The sequence below is a fragment of the Elephas maximus genome, chromosome 11 (assembly GCF_024166365.1).
Source record: "Elephas maximus indicus isolate mEleMax1 chromosome 11, mEleMax1 primary haplotype, whole genome shotgun sequence".
Lineage (NCBI taxonomy): Eukaryota > Metazoa > Chordata > Mammalia > Proboscidea > Elephantidae > Elephas > Elephas maximus.
The window spans coordinates 55,553,678-55,574,408 of record NC_064829.1 but is presented as its reverse complement, the minus strand read 5'-3'; the positions used below and the strand labels follow the sequence as shown (position 1 = coordinate 55,574,408).

At 38.5% G+C, this 20,731-nt stretch overlaps 1 protein-coding gene across 16 annotated transcripts in view; it reads left to right on the top strand.

The window, feature by feature from the left end:
* Positions 1-20,731, top strand: part of PIAS2 (protein inhibitor of activated STAT 2) — a 117,309-nt gene that overhangs the window by 28,409 nt on the left and 68,169 nt on the right. For all 16 annotated transcript variants that reach the window (XR_007519364.1, XR_007519365.1, XR_007519363.1 and 13 more), the window contains exons 2-6: positions 1,797-2,271; positions 7,850-7,934; positions 13,848-13,898; positions 14,025-14,115; positions 19,844-19,978. Coding sequence is in view for 13 of the 16 variants with exons in the window: in XM_049901718.1 (XP_049757675.1) it covers positions 1,797-2,271; positions 7,850-7,934; positions 13,848-13,898; positions 14,025-14,115; positions 19,844-19,978 (837 nt within the window). In the remaining 3 variants the exon portion in view is untranslated. The remainder of the gene's footprint in view (positions 1-1,796; positions 2,272-7,849; positions 7,935-13,847; positions 13,899-14,024; positions 14,116-19,843; positions 19,979-20,731) is intronic.

Here is a 20,731-nt window from a genome sequence, read left to right as displayed (position 1 = left end):
CCATGGGATTGTGATACGTGTTGCTATTAGAGTATGATTTAGAGCTGCGTTGTCCGGTGTGGTAGCCACATGTGGCTCAAGCACTTGAAATGTGGTTGGTTTGAATTGAAATGTACTCTACATATAAAATGCACTCTGGACATCTGAGACTCAACACACACACAGCCATTGACCTTTGAAAACTATTAGTTACCTGATGAAATTTTTTATTTAAGTTAAAATATATTGTTAAAATTAATTTAAAATTTGTTTTAATGTGGCTACTGGAACATTTAGGATTAAATATGTTGTAGCTCACATTATCAGGCTGAGCTGATTCAGAGTATAAAATGACTGCTAGCGTCACAACTTCATTTTTTCTGACTTGTACATTATGAAACATGAAGATATACAAAATAGAGTGACTGGAATAGAATTACAGTACAGTGTATATGCAGATTACTTCGGCGTATTTAAGTTTGTTTACATTTTAGAAAACTATCAAGTATTAGTCTCGACATCTATTTAAAAGGCAATGAACAATTGCTTCTAGACTATTGTTAAGACAAAATTGCAAAACAGAAGAATTATCATGAGGCAGTACCAGCTGCAGGCGCTGCCATGTGTTGGCAAGATGGATTCCTAGGCAGCTGTGGGTGTGCAGCACTGAGGAGGGACAGGGAAACCCCAAGATGTAGTAGCAGGAAGGGAAGGAAAATTCTGGAGCTGCCTCGATTGGTTTCCTTAGCATTGGTTTGCCTGAAAATGCTTTGGGTCAGTTGCAGGCCTTATTCTTCGCACTTAATAAAAGGTGCTTGTGTGGCAGTACAGGTAAATCTGACCCGAGTATGGTTTACTTCCTAATTCTGAGTTGACTGACAGTCACCACGTAGGGGGGTTATGAGGCACCAAGTGTGTATAAGTATTTATTAGGTTTTATTGAATAAATGGAAGGTGAAATGTGAAACAAGAACTGGTAGTAACCTTAGTTTGATACTCTATAAGTCAGTAGAGTGGCTTGGAGGGGATCTTGCCCTTTAAGATTTATGACCACTCATTTCCCTGCTCTTCCAAGGTCTTTTTCCCTTGTGTATACTTAGCTGGGAATTTCAGTTGTTTTAAAAGTTTGCTTGACTGCTAAATAAGACGTACATGATTTTTAGCTTTAATATTTTAAAATATCCTGTTGTTATGTTGTCTGTTCTTTGATGTTCTAGTTGGAGTGAAAGTTTTTTGGATTTTAGATCAAAATTCTACCTTGATTTTGGTAGCTTAGTCGGCATCAGAAGTTACGCATGTGGCGTAAAAAATCTTATTTGGTTAATGGTGGTATTTTTGTAATAAACATTATATTGAGTATTGGTAGGGCTCAGCTTTGAAAGTCAAGATGTCTTCATCGTTCACAGAGATTTCACAGTCATAAAGCAAGCATGGGTTATGAGCTTACACTTGAGCATAATCAGATGATGAGGTGGTTAATAGAAACCAATAGACTGTAAAAAAAACCAAAATTAAAAATACAACAAAATATAATTAACACTGTAACTTATAAAAATAAATGTCATTTTTGAGGGGCAGGGTGGTCTTATGAATAGTTAAAATGCTGGTTACTAGCACATGCCTGTTTATAGAATGCTGGAAAAGTGAGATTTTATGGTATATATTTTTTTAATTTTATTGTGGCTGTATATATATGTATATATAAAACAAAGCATTTGTCATTTCGACTGTTTTTATGTTTATGATTCAGTGAGTTAGGATTTTTCTATGCTTAAAGGTGACTACTGGCTTATGCCCTTTTTTTTCTTTTCTTTTAGAATATGGTTTCTAGCTTTAGGGTTTCTGAACTACAAGTGTTACTAGGCTTTGCTGGACGGAATAAAAGTGGACGCAAGCATGACCTCCTGATGAGGGCGCTGCATTTACTGAAGAGTGGCTGCAGCCCTGCGGTTCAGATTAAAATCAGAGAATTGTATAGACGCCGATACCCGCGGACTCTTGAAGGACTTTCTGATTTATCCACAATAAAATCATCAGTTTTCAATTTGGATGGTAGCTCATCACCTGTAGAACCGGACTTGGCCGTGGCTGGAATTCGTTCATTGCCTTCCACTTCAGTTACACCTCACTCACCATCCTCTCCTGTTGGTTCTGTGCTGCTTCAAGATACTAAGCCTACGTTTGAGATGCAGCAGCCATCTCCCCCAATCCCTCCTGTCCATCCTGACGTGCAATTAAAAAACCTGCCCTTTTATGATGTCCTTGATGTTCTCATCAAGCCCACAAGTTTAGGTAAGTGTTAGAAAAATCAGTTTCTTTTAAAAAAAAAAAAAAAATTTTTTTTTTTTTAAGAAGAGAGTGAATAAAGCAAGAAGCTTTCAACTGTTGACTAATGATTTATTGTTAATATTATAAAATTGAGGCATTAATGCCAAATGTTTTAAATATGCAGTTTAGAAAAAATATTGGCAACCTTGACTGAAGTCTAATTCAAAAGTGTTAATTTACATCCTTTCAAGCTTCTTCTAGCTTAGAACTGAGATTGCTTCTGTGTGAATGGAGGTACTGTTGTGGCCATCTTTAGAAAACAGAATCTACATATGAAGTATTGTTGAAAAAGGAAAGAATTTGAATAAAATGTGTATCTGACTCATTTCCTTGAATCAAGACCTTTTTCCTTTCATTTACTGTTGTTAACATAAAAATATGGAATCTGCATAATTGGTTTTGGAGTTTTGGACATTATGGGGAGAAAATAAACTGTCAACCTGGATGCCTCTACATTCTGCCATTCTTTCTCATGATCTGTATTACAATGACGATCTAACTAATAGACTTAATGCCATGTTTAGTGTGCATTTGGCTTTGTGTTCTGTTATAGAATTGACTTATCTAAAATCTGTCAGTAAGCATCAGTACAAATTAGATTTTACTAATATATGCACTACCTTTTGTTGCTGTAAATTCCTGGAGTTCAGTTATACTGTAGAGTGATAAAGCAAATCTGTTTTCTTTTAGAAACAGGATGGTTATTTGAGATCATATTCTGAGCTGAAAATTTAGCAGTAAGTGATAAAGCCAAAAATAGGTCAGAAAAGTAAAAAGTATAGCAAAGATGTGTATCTGTTCTGTTACAAACTACTGACATTAAGATGCAAGTCCTATAACTTTTATGTATACATTGCATATGCTGACTGTAGAAGTATTACAGTTTCAAATGTTAACGCCCATGGTTCATGGGAGCTTTTCTGGGTGGATTGACTCCATTCATCCATACAGGGTTTCAGATACTGCCATTTACCCTGGTGGATTCACCGAGCGTCTTGTGCCCAGCTTTGCAGGTGTAGATACCTGACATCTTTGGCACACTATGAGTGCATCTGTCTGTAGAGCTATTTGTATTAATGAAGCTTATCAGAATGAAGGAAAAAACGTAGCTGTTGAACCAATAATTTTATCTTTCACCTTCCATTCTTGTTGTTGTGTCTTTTATTTCCATTATAAATCCTGTTGTTCAATACTGTTTTTGCTTTGAAGAGTTATCTTTTTAAGGAAATCATAAAAAGAAAAATAGCATATTATTTTACATTGATCACTTATTTACTGTTTGTAGTGCTTTTCAGTTCTGAAGATCTGGGGTTGAATTAAGTGTAATATTTTTTTAGCCTCGATGATTTCCTTTACATTTCTTATAAAGTGTCTGTTTATCTGAAAAGTCATTGTTTCATCCTGTTTATGAAGAGTATTGAAATTCAGTTGACAGGTTTTTTCTTTCACCACTTAAAGTGTCATTGCACTGTCTTTTGGCCTGCATTGTTTCTAATGAGAAAAAAAAAGTTAGCTTTTATTCATATTGTCATTCCCTTTTTATAGGTAAAGTGTTGTTTTGCTCTTGGTTGCTCGCAAGATTTTGTTCTATCAGTATCTCAGTAGTTTGATTATGATGTGACTAGGTAGTTTTCTTTGTATTTATCCCGTTTAGAGTTTCATTGGTAAGCCTTTTTTCCCCCCAGGTCACTATGAGTAGGAATCGACTCGATGGCAGCGGGTTATCAAAGTTTTGGATTATTCCGTCATTATTTCTGCAAGGTTTTATTTTCTTTTCCCTGCCTCATTTTTACTCTCTTTCTGGGACTCCATTTGTGCCTATGTTAGACCTTTTGCTATTGTCCTGCAGTCTTAAGGCCTTGTTCATTTTTCTTCTTGTTTTTCTGATTGGAAATTTTCTATCAGTCTAACTTTTTTTTTTTTTAACATTTTATTGTGATTTGGGTGAAAGTTTACAGAGCAAATTAGTTTCCCATTCAACAAATTATGTGACAGCACTCTACCTACTTTCCCTGGGTTCCCCGTTTCCATTCACCCATCTTTCCTACCCCTTCTACTTTCTGAACTTTGTTTTGGGGCATATGTTGCCCTTTTGGTCTCATATGGTTGATTGTTCTGAAGGGCATGTTCCTCACAGGTATTATTGTTCACCTCATAGACCTGTCTGTTGTTTGGCTGAAAGGTGATATCCAGGAGTAGGTTCTGTTCCAGGTCTGGCGTGTGCCTAAGGGTCTTAGTCTTGGGGGTTCTACCAGTCTCTATCAGGCCAATAAGTCTGGTCTGTTGATCTGTCTTTACTGGCACTTACTTATTCTTAGTTAATTTTGTCCAGTGAATTTTTATTTCAGTTATTGTACTTTTCAGTTGTAGAATTTCCATTTCTTTTGTGTAGTTTCCATTTTTCTGCTGATACTCTGTTATCTCATTAAGACCATATTTCTCTTAAATTCTCTGAACACATTCATTGGAATGTTTATGGTACCTGCTGTAAAGTCTTTGCTAAGTCCAACACCTGAGCCATCTCAGGGTCATTTTCCCTTAATGGCTTTTTATCTTTACTATGGATCACATTTTCCTCCTCCTTTGCATATTTAGTAATTTTTTATTGCGTACTAGTGTTATGGATTGAATTATGTGCCCCCAAAAATGTGTGAATCAGTTTGGCTGGGCCATGATTCCTAGTATTGTGTGAGCTTCCTATATATTGTAAATCCTGCCTCTATGATGTTAATAAGGGAGGATGGGGGGCAATGAGGGAGGATGGGCAGCAGTTGTGTTAGTGAGGCAGGACTCAGTCTACAAGATTGGATTGTATCTTGAGGCAATCTCTTGAGATATGAAAGAGAGAAGGGAGCAGAGAGACAGAGGGACCTCATACCACCAAGAAAGAAGCACTGGGAGCAGAGCGTGTCCTTTAGACCCGGGGTTCCTGCGCAGGGAATCTCCTAGTCCAGGGGAAGATTGACAAGAAAGACCTTCCTTCACAGCCGACAGAGAAAACCTTCCCCAGGAGCTGATGCCCTGAATTTGTACTTCTAGCCTACTAGACTGTGAGAAAGTAAATTTCTCCTTGTTGAAGCTATCCACTTGTGGTATTACTGTTGTAGTAGCACTAGGATGACTGAGACAACTATTGTGGTAATACAGTGTAGAGATTATGGATTCGATTATCTTCCTCTGAGGGTGTAGCCCCATTCCCATCCCAATTGGACAGTTCAGTTACCATCTGATTTCCTTAAACTTGTATAGACTTGGTTTTACCCGTTATTAGGGATGTCAGTGGAAAGCTCAAAAGTATTTTCTAAACCCGTTTAATGTGATGGGTCTCAGTTTTCTTAAGGATCTTATCTGGGTTGACCTTGGACTGTGCTCCATAGGGTTTTCAAGGCTGTGACCTACCTTTTGGAAACAGATCACCAGGCTTATCTTCTGAGGCAGGAGTTTAAAGCAGGTGGTATAATTGTTAAGAGCTATAGCTGATAACCAAAAGGGCGACAGTTTGAATCCACCAGGTACTCCTCGGAAACCCTATGGGGCACTTCTGCTGTGTCCTACAGGGTCGCTTTGAGTCAGAATTGGCTCAGTGGCAACAGGTTTGTTTCTTTTTGGTTTATGGTAGCTAACAACAACAATGAGACTTGTCCACTGTGGCCAGGCTAGTGTTCCCCAGCATTGCCCAACCTCTGATATTTCTGCTTTGTTCTCAAACCTGTAACAGCCATTCTTTGTTAGCCTTCAGGCAATCTCTGCATGTACATGTGCAGCCTAGCCCTCAGCGAGGGTCTTGGATGTGGACCCTCAGACTGAGTTCTGATGTGTCCCCTCCATAGCTTATTCCTTACCTGGTACCTTCACTTGCAGGTTCTAGCCACTTCACATATCCTGAACTCTGTTCTCTGCCTTCTCAGCTCTGTGGGACTGCTGTGCTGTGCTTGGACTCTAGCTCACGGTGATGAATTTGGGAAATTGTTGCAGGTGGAAAACTGGGGTGATTGTGGAGCTCCCTTCATGCGGTTTCCCTTTTCTCAGGAGTTGCAGGTTTGCACTGCCTGTTTTGCCTCATCACCTGCGCCTCATATATTTTGTCTAGTGTTATGGTTGTTTAGGATGGGATGTCAAGGTTGATACCAACCAGAAAACCTAACCAGCTGCCATTGAGTCGATTCTGGCTCCTGGCGACCACCTGTGTTGCAAACTGGAACTGTGCTCTGTAAGATTTTCAAGGCTGTGACCTTTTGGAAACAGATTGCCAGGTGTTTATCCTGAGGCATCTCTCGGTGGGTGTGAACTACCAACATTCTGATTAGTAGTCGAGCGTTTAACCGTTTGTGCCACCCAGGGACTCCTAGGTTGATACCAGCTACATGGTTATAGTTTGAAGCAGATGTCAGCTCTTTCATTTTCCCATTAGGATCAGTCATACTATACAAACTATTTTGACACTTGTTTTCTTCCTATATTAAATAGAGAGTGGAAAGTGGGACCTGCACAGTAAAGAAAAGGTTGCGGAGTGAATCAGAATTGAAGAAATGGAGGGACTTACTACTGTAGATATGTTTTTGTGTTTATGCCTTACAGCGTGTTTATGACATATGGTTTTAATTTTGAAGACTTCTGTCATAAAAAAAAAAATTTTTTTTATCATAAACAGCATCCCTTTCTGCCCTTTTTAAAAAAATTTTTCTGAGAAAATATGAACTACTTTATGACATGATTTGTAGGAGCATAATTGCTGTAATAAACTGCCTATTCTTAAAGAGAAGAGTGTTTTACTCCGGAAGTTGAGTATTTTTCTTGATGTGGTGTGACTTATGGGTCAAAGCCCTCTGACGTTGGATATTCAACGGGCATCCACATGCCTGCAGGAAAGCTGGGCAATAACACATGAGGGCTGTTCTGATTTTTCTTGAGTGGTGTTGCAGTACTTGTTGAAGGGTAGAAGACTTGAGGCCTCTGTCTTAGCTTTTAAATTCTGTTCTGTTTGTTTTAATGGGCACTAGAACATCATTGAATAATAATGTAGCAGGATTAGTTTCAGTTCTTTGCAGGTAAGTAAGAAGGGTGACTTTACTAAGTAATCTTTTTTAACTAGGTAAACTTTTATATGCAGCTTACTATGTATCTTAATAACTCTATCAACTTAAAAGTTTTGAAGTTTTAATTTTTCTTTTTTATGGATGTTCTGTGTAATTGGATATAAAGCGCCCAAACCAAAACAGAACAAAGAAACAACAACAAAAAACTCGGATCCTTGGATAGATAGAGTTCTCCTGGGAAGAATTTTTGACTTCCTCAGATTTTTCAGTAGGTGATACTATATGTAGTAAAGGATGAAATGTGATTTTGAAGGATTTTGTTATATTTTGACTATGTTATAGTGTCTTAGAATAAAGAATAATAAGTGCTTAAAATTAAAACACTTAGGAGTGATTTTGTTCTTATGATTCCAAAATTTGGCTCTTTATCAGATGTGCCTGGTTATTGCAAACACTTACATCCTTGGATTTTTATTAAAATTCTATCTTTCGTTTTTTCCCTTCAGTTCAAAGCAGTATTCAGCGATTTCAAGAGAAGTTCTTTATTTTTGCTCTGACACCTCAACAAGTTAGAGAAATATGCATTTCCAGGTAAGAGGAATGTTCGGAATATACTTCTCCATGAGTGTGGACTGTTTCTTCTTAAGTAAGGGTAGTATACTTTGACTAATGTTAACCACATATTTAATGCATACTGTGTATTAGGAAAAATATTTACCCTTTTAATAAATCTTAGAGTATCTTTTCAATTACTTTTTGACACATTTGGTAATGGTTTTTTTTTTTTAAGTGAAAATCGTATTCGAAGTATAACCAACAAACCCCCAAAACCCATTGCCATTGACTCTGACTCATAGCAACCCTATAAGACAGAGTAAAACTACCTCATAGGGTTTCCAAGGAGTGGCTGGTGGATTCGAATTGCTGACCTTTTGGTTAGTGGCTGCTTTTTTAAAAATAATTTTTATTGTGCTTTAAGTGAAATTTTATAAATCAAGTCAGTCTCTCACATAAAAACTTATATACACCTTGCTACATACTCCCAATTACTCTCCCCCCAGTGAGACAGCCTGCTCCCTCCTTCTGCACTCTCTTTTCATGTCCATTTTGCCAGCTTCTAAGCCCCTCTACCCTCCCATCTCCCCTCCAGGCAGGAGGTGCCAACATAGTCTCAAGTGTCCACCTGATCCAAGTAGCTTACTTCTCACCAGCATCCCTCTCCTACCCATTGTCCAGTCCAATTCATGTCTGATGAGCTGGCCTCTGGAATGGTTCCTGTCCTGAGCCAATAGAAGGTCTGGGGGCCATGACCACCAGGGTCCTTCTAGTCTCAGTCAGACCAATAAGTCTGGTCTTTTTATGAGAATTTGGGGCCTGCATCCTACTGTTCCCCCAGCTCCCTCAGGGGTCCTCTGCTGTGTTCCCTGTCAGGGCAATCATTGGTTGTGGCCGGTCACTGTCTAGTTCTTCTGGTCTCAGGATGATGTAGTCTCCGGTTCCTGTAGCCCTTTCTGTCTCTTGGGCTCTTTATTACCTTGTGTCCTTGGTGTTCTTCATTCTCCTTTGATCCAGGTGGGTTGAGACTCATTGATGCATCTTAGATGGCTGCTTGCTAGCATTTAAGACCCCAGACGCCACTCTCCAAAGTGGGATGCAAAATGTTAATAGAATTTATTATGCCAGTTGACGTAGATGTCCCCTGAAAGCATGGTCCCCAAACCCCTGCCCCTGCTTCGCTAACCTTAGAAGCATTCAGTTTATTCAGGAAACTGCTTTTGGTTTAGTCCATTTGTGCTGACCTCCCCTGTGTTGAGTGTTGTCCTTCCCTTCACCTAAAGTAGTTCTTATCTACTATCTAATTAGTAAATATCTCTCCCACCCTCTCTCCCTCCCCCTTCTCGTAACCACAAAAGAATGTGTTCTTCTCAGTTTAAACTATTTCTCAAGATCTTATAATAGTGGTCTTATGTAACATTTGTCCTTTTGCATCTGACTAATTTTACTCAGCATAATGCCTTCCAGGTTCCTCCATGTTATGAAATGTTTCATAGATTCCTCACTGTTCTTTATCGATGCGTAGTATCCCATTGTGTGAGTATACCATAATTTCTTTATCCATTCATCCGTTGATGGGCACCTTGGTTGCTTCCATCTTTTTGCAGTTGTAAACAGTGCAGCAGTAAACATGGGTGTGCATGTATCTGTTCGTGTAAAGGCTCTTATTTCTCTAGGATATATTCCCGGGAGTGGGATTGCTGGGTCATATGGTAGTTCTATTTTCTAGCTTTTTAAGGAAGCGCCAAATTGATTTCCAAAGTGGTTGTACCATTTTACATTCCCATCGGCAGTGTATAAGTGTTCCAGTCTCTCCACAGCCTCTCCAAAATTTATTATTTTGTGTTTTTTGGATTAATACCAGCCTTGTTGGAGTGAGATGGAATCTCATTGTAGTTTTGATTTTTTTTTTTTAATGGCTAATGATCGAGAGCATTTCCTGATGTATCTGTTAGATGCCTGGATGTCTTCTTTAGTGAAGTGTCTATTCATATCCTTTGCCCATTTTTTAATTGGGTTGTTTGTCTTTTTGTGGTTGAGTTTTAGCAGAATCATGTAGATTTTAGAGATCAGGTGCTGGTCAGAGATGTCATAGCTGAAAATTTTTTTCCAGTCCGTAGGTGGTGTTTTTACTCTTTTGGTGGTGTTTAGAAGAGCATAGGTGTTGGATTTTTATTAGCTCTCAGTTATCTTGTTTCTCTTTGGCATTTTAGTAATGTTCTGTATTAGTGGCTGCTTTTTTAACCACTGCACCACCAGGGCTCCTTTCCAAATATAGCAATATAAAACGGAATTTGTGAAGTCACCCAGAGATAGGGTGACCATAAAATTTGTCATCCAAATCGGGGCATATTTGGGAGTGAAAGATATTACTAATAATTGTGATGGGATAAGAGGCATAAACAGACTGTTGTGGGCAAAGTGCAGGTGTTAGTCACCCTAACCAAAAAAACCAGTAGAAACCTGAAAGCAATTCTGGAAAGCACTATTAGCCTTGCCATTTAGAAAAATAGAAAAAATTTAAAGTATACACATTTTTATAGAACAAATGAAGCTAAGAAATGTAAGAGAAAAGAAAACTTGTAGTATATGCTTTTATAATTACAAGTACAGTCATTGTTGGTGTTAATAATTTAGCATTTTATATGACTTTAAAGTTGCATTCTTACATGATCCATCGTAAGAGAACTCTGAGGCTCTTAGAAGTTAAATGATTTTCCGGGATTATAGAATTAAAAGCAGAGCAAAGAGTTGAACAAATTAGAGGCCTTTTGCCTTCTTTCAACTGTTCATTCACCTTCTCTGAAAATGTTGAGTTTTGATTAAGAAAGAGAAAACAAAAAGATAGGTACTTAAATAAGTTTGGGAAATTCTGTATTCAACATAATTGCATAAGTTCTGTATAGCAGGCCTTCTCAAAAGTCTTTAGTTGTTGTGCAGTGTCAGTCTCAAGATTGTGGATCAGATTTATAAGCTGAGCAACTCTCAACACCGACCAACATTCTGAAGATGCATTGTTGTGTAGATGAATGTGGGGACGGAACTTTAGATTCTTTGACTAATCATATCGCTTTTATTAAAATATATGGCACTCAACAAAAGCTTGTAAAATGATTTAATAATCTGACCCTGCAAAGTTTGAGCTCTCAAAGAATAATGCACGAACAGACTGGCTTGTAGCTTGATGTTCATGGTCGCAGGACATGGCCTCAAAGAAATTTTTGTTTGATGTATTTCCTCCTGTAGTCCCCATTTTAGTTAATGGCGTTGGGATCCCCTTGGTCAGAGGGCTCTTTGTATTACCCAGTCTTACCTGCTGTATCCCATCAGTTCGTTACACTCCATTGGTTTCTTTGTTTATGTCACTTTCAAGATCTAAAAGTTTTTTTTTTTTTTAAATTGTACTTTAGGAAACCCTGGTGGCATAGAGATTAAGAGCTATGGCTGCTAACCAAAAAGGCCGTCAGTTTGAATCCACCAGGCGCTCCTTGGAAACCCTATGGGGCAGTTCTACTCTGTCCTTTTCAGTCGCTACGAGTCAGAATCAACTCGATGGCAACAGATTTTTTTAGATGAAAATTTACAGAGCAGATTAGTTCTCATTAACCAATACACATACTGTTTTGTGGCATTAGTTGCCAACTCCACAATATGTCAATACTCTTCCGTTCTCTGCCTTGGTTTCCCCATTACCAGCTTTCCTGTCCCCTCCTTGTCTCGTCCTTGCTCCTGGCTGGTGTACCTGTTTAGTCTCGTTTTGTTTTATGGGCCTGTCTAGTCTTTGGTTGAAGGGTGACCGTCAGGAGTGACTTCAGTACTGAGTTAAAAGGGTGTCCAGGTGCCATACTCTTGGGGTTTCTTCAGTTTGTGTCAGACCAGTAAGTCTGGTCTTTTTTGGTGAGTTTAAATTTTGTTCTACATTTTTATTGCCTTCCAGTGAACACTGGTGACAATAAGAAGACTGATCCAGTTAGAGGAAGTTAGAAACCTGTACTTCTTCAAGTTTCTCAGAGGACTAATCTCTAATGATCTTCTCTCTGACAAAGCCCAAGATTTATGGATTTATGATAATGACTAAGGACAAAGCTTTTTTTTTTTTTTTTTATTGTGCTTAGGTGAAATTTGACAGAGCAAATTAGTTTCGCATTCAACAGTTTATACCCAGATTGTTTTGTGACGTTGGTTGCAATGTGTCAACACTCTCCTCTTCCACACCCCAATTCCCTATTTCCATCTGTCCATTATTCTCTCTTCCTGCCTTCTTGTCATTGCTTTTGGGCAGTTCTTGCCTTTTCAGTCTCGTATACATGATTTAAAGTTTCTCCCATGTGTTACTGTTGGTTTTATAGGCCTGTCTAATCTTTGGCTGAAGGGTGAACTTCAGGAGTGGCTTCAGTTCTGAGTTAAAAGAGTATCCGGGGGCCAAAGTCTTGGGGGTGCCTCTAGTCTGTGTCAGACTAGCAAGTCTGGTCTTTTTTTTGAGGGGGGGCGGATTTGAATTTTGTTCTACATTTTTCCCCCACTCTATTGTGATCCCTGTTAGAAAGGTAGGTGGTGGTAGCCGGGCATGGTGGGGGCCGTGGTACTTGTGGTCTGTTTGTCCTTTAGACTAATATTTCCCATTATCTTCGGTTTTCTTTATTTTCCTTTACTCTGGACTGAATGGGACCAGTAGATGTATCTTAGATACCTGTTCACAAGCTTTTAAGACCCCAGACGCTACTCACCAAAGTAAAATGTAGAACATTATGAACTTTGTTATGCCAGTTGACCAAAATGACACCTGCAACCATGGTCCCCAGCCCTCAGCCCCAGTAATTCAGTTCCTCAGGGTGTTACAATGTCTGTATGAAACTTCTGTGACTTTGCCTTGGTCAAGTTGTGCTGACTTCCCTTATATTGTACAGTCTTTTCCTTCACCAAAGTTAATGCTCATCTCCTATCTAGTTAATGATTTCCCCTCCCCTCCCTCATAACCACCAAAGATTGTTTCTTTCTGTGTGTAAACCTTCTCTTGAGTTTTTATAGTAGTGGTCTCATACAGTATTTGTCCTTTTGTGATTGACTTATTTCACTCAGCATAATGCCCACCAGATTCACCCGTGTTGTGAGATGTTTCGTGGATTCATCATTGTTCTTTATCATTGTGTAGATTCCATTGTGTGTAGGTACCATAATTTGATTATCCATTCATCTGTTGATGGGCACTTAAAGTGTTTTCATCTTTTTTTCTAGGACAATACTTCTTAAACTGTAATATGTATACGATTCATCTAGCGATCTTTTTGATATGCAGGTCAGCTATGGGCCCAGAGGTCCTGCATTTCTAGCCAAAAGTATTTTATATGGACTCTCTTAGGTTCTAATCTAGAGATTATAAGAGGTTCTGTGTCCTTAAGTGGATGCATAATTATGAAGCCGCCCACGATATAGAGAGGATTTGAGACTCTAGGCCATATTTTTTGATCCTGGCTCTATATTGAAATCATCTGAGCAACTTTAAAAACTGCAGATGCTTAGGGAATACACCAGACCAATAAGAATATCTGGTGAATGGGCCTCTATATTAAAAGTCCTCAGGTGATTAGAATGCTCAGCCAAGGTTAAGAACCACTGTAAGCAAACTGATTTATTTACTAAACTATTTCAGATCCTAGGATGTTCCTTTTCCAAGTTAACCAAATCTGTATTTGACATTAGATGCCTACTGAAGTAAATGTTGCTTCATGAAAGTTTCTATGAATGAAAAATCCCTTAAAAGTTAAGTAAATGGTGGTTAGCATCACTATAGCGTTTTGAGTAAGGCTTGTGCTGTTGGTTGCTATTGGTAGGCGAATGTTCACCTTTTAAGGAATAAGAATAAAAATAGGAGTATGCTTTTTCTGGTGAGAATGTTGCTGTGAATTCTCATTGCACTTTCTTAACCCAATTTCTTTCTCTTTCCAAAAGGGATTTTTTGCCAGGTGGAAGGAGAGATTATACGGTCCAAGTTCAGCTGAGGTGAGTTTGAAGTTTTTGTTTACTTAATTTTACATTTTCTAAATACGTGTGAGTTTTTTTTTTTTTTTAAATATATAAGCATGTTTGAGTACACTGTTTGAGTTTTTTTTTTTCCTCCTTATGCAGACTTTGCCTGGCAGAGACAAGTTGCCCTCAAGAAGATAACTATCCCAATAGCCTGTGTATAAAAGTAAATGGGAAGCTGTTTCCTTTGCCTGTAAGTTACTTTTTATTCACCAGGCATGCATGTAAGTTTAGTATAAACACTGATGTGACCTAGAAGCAGTGACAACTCAGTACCAGTGAAAAGTCCTAGTATCCAGATTTAATACCATTATCCATTAGATGGCACCCCTTGAGAAATGGCTGATTCCAGGTCTGGGGCAGATGAAAAAGATGAACCTGGAACATTTTGAGTCAGAAAACAAGGAAGCCATGAGAGACTTTTGGGGACGTGTCAGGTGGTCTTAGTAGCAAGGCAGAACTTGGGCACTTGGATGTGTAGGGCAGCATGTTGTGGTGGATGCCTGGATTAGTTGGGCCTGAGCCATGGATGAGATGGTAAAAAGCAGAGACTGCTGAGAGTGACTGGAAACAGATCAAGAGTTCTAAACTTGAGCCTTGATGAAGCACATACTTTGGAGGGAGGATGCAATGATATTTGATTGACAACCCATTGTTTACCAGTGAAGTGGTATATGGGCTTCCACAGCTGAGATACATACAATGTGAATGAATACAGCCTTTTCCTGGTTTGATAGATATCTCTGGACTCTTTAGATCCTGTTAGTCAAATTTTAAAATAACACTTATTTGTTGACCTGGACTGTGTATTGTTCTCCACTGAGGCTTGGAATAAGTTACTAAATTGGTATTGCTGTGTACAAGGGCAGCAGAGCCATTATCACAAAAGTAGTGGCGAATGGCCTGTTTGTTAAGACTACAAAGTGGAGGTGTATTTGTTGGAATTGAGGTGTTATAAGAACAGTGACCCTGTCAGTTTGCCAAGTTGCCATTTCAGCAAAGCAGACACCCTTGTGACCATTGAGAAAGGATATAAGGAAGCTGTTTAGCATCCTGCTGAACATGAAACATACTCCAGAATAACTACATAAGCAACACCTTTGAGCAGCTAAACAAGTTAGACAACACAGTCTAGGACTGTGGGCTCTACCATAGTCAAGTTCTTGTAATTGAACCCCAAAATGAAGACAGCCTGTGGCCCAGGCAGACCATTGTAGTCAAAGGGATCTGACTTCTCTGTGTTGTATAGTTGTCAGGCGTCCCATTCGTCTTATATATAGCCTGTGAACTTAGAGACCTAGAAATACTTCTTTCATGAATTTTGCAAGGCTTGAGCAACCCCGTACCACTGATTGACTTTTTCTGAAAGATGTCTTGAGGCTGAAATCGACTAAGACAGCCCTCTGGGATGAAAAGGGAAATTGTGGAGGATGAGTAGATACAGATATGGTTGGGGAGGAGTGCTCACATGGCCCCATCCATGTTCAAAACTCAGGTGGGACATTTTGCCTCTTAGGTTCCTGGTTACCAGCAACAGGAGTCTGAGGAGCTGTCTTTTATCTGGATGGATTGCACACAGATCTGAACTGAGGGAAGAAGCATCCCTACTTGGAGCTGAAGGATGCCAATGGGTGACCACATGTGGTGGCAAAAGAAGCCTGGCAAAATCACAGATTATAAAATGGCTCTGTGGACACTTTCCATGGCCTTTTCATATCTGCTTTTCTTTGCCCAGAATTTGAGCTTTGACTCTCATTGCTATTTAACTCTCCCATTATTCTTGAAGAAAGATGTAACTATGGAGGCCTTTTTGGTGTCTACAGACCCACCCTGAAGACCTGTCCAGTATCATGTGACTATGCCGATGATGGGTCCTCTGTCTGAAATGTGTGAGGCTCTGCCTAAGCTTCTTGGCATTGGTACAGAAAACATGGTGGTTACAGATGTGTTTAAACATGTTCCACAAAATTTTCCAAATGGACCAACCATGTCGTGGCTTTGTGTGTTATCTTCATGTATAAGGTCTGCAGCATCACCATGGATGGCTCTTGAACTTTTCCAGGCCTCTTAAGAGATATGAAATCTAGGCAGTTGAACACTGCCTCTGAGATAGTTAACATACAGACAGTTATTGTTGGCTTCTGTCCCAAAGCACTAACTAACCCTTGAGTATTTGTAATAGGTTGTACTGTGAACGTACTAACTGCTAGATATAAAGGCATTTTAACAAAGGAATATGAATCTTGGCTGTTGTCTGAAAACCTTTCACTGATACCTTCTCATAAGATCCAGAGTATATCAGCATTTACACATGCTGTATGAGTTGTTGATGACTTGCAAAATATCGGAGAGACATTAGAGGAGTGGAATACAGTTTTAAGAAATACTACCTTTAAAGCTCTTGATGGCATATAGAGTATCATGTGGAAAGACATGTACATTGATGGCTAAGTGAGAAGTGATTCAGAAGATTCTTCTGTATATCTAAAAGGAACACATTAGCCAGTTTATTTTTGCTTATAGTTTCTTGTTATGTATGCGGAAAGTGAGTTTACCACGAGTTGGCGTATACTCTGTGGCAACTAACAACAATAATCAGTAGCTTGATGTTTTTTCCTTCTCAGTGGTATATAATTAAATTACAGTCAGTGGCGTTTCAGATTCAGTGAAGTATACATGATATCTGTTTTTCAATACATAGATGTTTTCAGTGCTAAGAAATTTTCTAAAAAATATACTATTTTGTCTTTGAAAATTACAATTAAACCAAAAAGCCCTGTGTTAATTGAGAATTGGATATGCTGTGAATCTGAAATGAATACATTTGCTATTTTAAAGCAAACACTTGGTGACTTGAAAAAAATAGAATAAAGCATAAATAGCAATATTATTATAGCCAGCAAGCTTATTTAATGCTAATTGAAATATTGATTATTTTTATTTGTTTTCTTGACCTGGTTTTAAAGAATACAATTTCCATTCTACTCAAAAGGCAAAAAAACCAAACCGAACCCATTGCTGTCGAGCCGATTTCAACTCATAGCTTCCCTACAGGACCCATAGAGTTTTCAAGGCAGGCCTGGTAGATTTGAACTGCCAACCTTTTGGTTAGCAGCCATAGCTTTTAAAAAAAAAAAAATTTTTTTTTATTATGCTTCAAGTGAAAGCTTGCAAATCAAGTCAGTTTCTCATAAAATTTATATATACCTTGCTGTATGGGGGTTTGGGGGGTATACTCCTAGGTGTTCTCCTCCTTAAGGGGACAGCACGCTCCTTACCTCCACTCATCTCCCCTCCAGACAGGAGCTGCCCACATAGCCTCATGTGTTTACTTGATCCTAGAAGCTCATTCCTCACCAGTGCCCTGAAACCATGGTCCCCAAACCCCCGCCCCGCTACACTGGCCTTTGAAGCGTTCAGTTTATTCAGGAAACTTTTTTGCTTTTGGTTTAGTCCAATTGTGCTGACCTCTCATGTACTGTGTGTCTTCTTTCTCTTCACCTAAAATAGTTCTTATCTACTATCCAATTTTTTTTTTTATCCAATTAGTGAAAACCCCTCTCCCTCCCTCCCTTCCCACTCTCATAACCATGAAAGAATATTTCCTTCTCTGTTTAAACTATTTTTCAAGTTCTTATAATAGTGATCTCATATAATATTTGTCCTTTTGCAACTGACTAATTTTGCTCAGTGCAATACCTTCCAGATTCCTCCATGTTATGAAATGTTTCTCGGATTCATTATTGTTCTTTATCGATGCATAGTATTCCATTGTGTGAATATACCATAATTTTTTTATCCATTCATCAGTTGATGGGCACCTTGGTTGCTTCCATCTTTTTGCCAGTGTAAACAGAGCTGCAGTGAACATGGGTGTGCGTTTATCTGTTTGTGTCTTATTACTCTAGGATATATTCCAGGGAGTGGAATTGCTGGATTGTATGGTAGTTCTATTTCTAGTATTTTAAGGAAGTACCAAATCAATTTCCAAAGTGGTTGTACCATTTTATGTTCCCACCAGCAGTGTTATGTAAGTGTTCCAGTCTCTCTACAACCTCTCCAACATTTATTATTTTGTTTTTTGAATTAATGCCAGCTTTGTTAGAGTGAAATGGGATCTCATTGTCGTTTTCGATTTGCATTTCTCTAAAGGCTAATGAACGTGAGCATATCCTCATGCATCTGTTAGCTACCTGAATGTCTTCTTTAGTGAAGTGTCCATATTCTTTGCCCATTTTTTTGATTGGGTTGTCTTTTTATAATTGAGTTTTTGCAGTATCATGTAGATTTTAGAGATCAAACAGTGATTGGAGATGTCATAGCTAAAAACTTTTTCCCAGTCTGTAGGTAATCTTTTTACTCTTTTGGTGAAGCCTTGGATGAGCATAAACCAAAAAAGCCAAACCCAGTACTGTCGAGTCGATTCCAACTCATAGTGACTCTATAGGACAGAGTAGAACTGCCCCATAGAGTTTCCAGCGACTGCCTGGTGGATTCGAGCTGCCAACCCTTTGGTTAGCAGCTGTGGCACTTAACCACTACGTCTAGGTGTTTGATTTTTAGGAGCTCCCAGTTATCTAGTTTCTCTTCTGCATTGTTAGTAATGTTTTGTATACTGTTTATTCCACGTTTTAGGGCTCCTAGCGTCGTCCCTATTTTTTCTTCCATGATTTTATATTTAGGTCTTTGATCCATTTTGAGTTCATTTTTGTGCATGGTTTGAGGTATGGATCTTGTTTCATTTTTTTGCAGATGGCTCTCCAGTTATGCCAGCACTGTGGGTTTGTTAAAGAGACTGTCTTTTCCCCGTTTAACTGACTTTGGGCCTTTGTCAAATATCAGCTGCTCATATGTGGATGGATTTATGTCTGGATTCTCAATTCTGTTCCATTGGTCTCTGTATCTGTTGTCTTAACAGTACCAGGCTATTTCGACCACTGTGGCAGTATATAATAGGTTCTAAAATCAGGTAGCATGAGGCCTCCCACTTTGTTCTTTTTCAGTAATGCTTTACTTATGCGGAGCCTCTTTCCCTTCCATATGAAGTTGGTGATTTGTTTCTCATTAAAAAATGTCATTGGAATTTGGATGGGAATTGCATTGTGTCTATAGATCGCTTTTGGTAGAATAGACATTTTTACAATGTTAAGACTTCCTATCCATGAGCAAGGTATGTTTTTCCACTTGTGTAGGTCTCTTGGTTTCTTGTAGAAGCGTCTTGTAGTTTTCTTTGTATAGGTCTTTTACATCTCTGGTCAGATTTATTCCTAAGTATTTTACCTTCTTGGGGGCTACTGTAAATGGTATTGATTTGGTGATTTCCTCTTCGACGTTCTTTTTGTTGGTATAGAGGAATCCAGATGATTTTTATATGTTTATCTTGTATCCCGATACTCTGCTGAACTCTTCTACTAGTTTCAGTAGTTTTCTTGAGGATTCCTTAGGGTTTTCTGTGTGTAAGATCATGTCATCTGCAAATAGAGATCCTTTGACTTCAGAACAAATTTATGAGTTCACTAATTCCTTTGGAATTCACTTGTTCTTTTTTATTCCCAAAGTTTGTACTCCCTCTTTCCTACCCCCAGTATTTGAATGCATATAAATCCTAGCTTCTGTGAGACTATATGTAAAGCCTGGTTTCCTTTTAAAAAGGAAAAACTATTCATAGCTAATATGGCAAGACATCATTATCTTTGATTTTGATGATGGAAAATGAATTTTTCGTTGTACTTTTCTGAATTTGTGAAATACTTCTTAGCTTTTTTCAAAGGCCATATTCCTCTTTTAGGATGAAGGCTGCGATTTCCAGGATAAAGTAGTAATAGGTTGGTGTAACTAAAATCAGGCAAGATTCTGTATCTGTCTTGGAGAAAATACTTGATTTCTTATAAAGAAATTATTTTTCTTTCTTATGATTCCAGGGCTATGCACCACCACCTAAAAATGGGATTGAACAGAAGCGCCCCGGACGCCCCTTGAATATTACATCTTTAGTTAGGTTATCTTCAGCTGTGCCAAACCAGATTTCCATTTCTTGGGCATCAGAAATTGGAAAGGTAAAGGTTTTCTCCTCTGGGTAGCATGAGAGTGACCTTACTTGGAGTTGCTTTATTTGCTTTTTCTTAGCTCTAGCTCGTTCTGTTTTCTGTGTGTAATCTCTGAAAAGCAGTAGTTTTCAGTTCGGGGGGGAGGTGTGGAGATTCTTAAGGTTAAAAAGCTTTATCTCTTTAAGATTCCTTGAGCATCATCTCTTTATTTTTCTGGAAAGGATGTATGTATATTTATAATCTTTCTTAAGCTAATGGGCTAATTGTTGTTTGTGTGCATTCACATGTGTGTTTAAGTAATATTTTCAGAACTGGGAACTTCGGCTGATGTTATTCTTTACCAAGAGAAATGCTATCAGCCTTTGGGGGAAATGGCTAAATATACACAAGTTGTGATTAGAAATAGTCTGTTCCAGTAACTGATATTTCAGATAACATGTGATCATCTCCTATAAAAATATCTACTCAGGATTATATTGTTTCCTCTACGCCTGGCTTTGAACCTGGCTTTCTGTTGATTCTTAGTCTCAAATTGATGCTTTGCACCAAGTAAGAGATACTGATCAATATAACAGGGAATTTTCATTTTAGAGTTACTTGTTTCTATGACTGGGATAGAATGGGAAAAGAGATTTCAGTTAATTTCTGAACGTCAACTTGACTATTTCTCTTATGGACATGAAGGGTAGTATTCCTATTTTGTGGATGAAGAAATTGAGGCATATGTTTGTAGGAGCAGTTTTTTTTGTTTTATCATTAAGA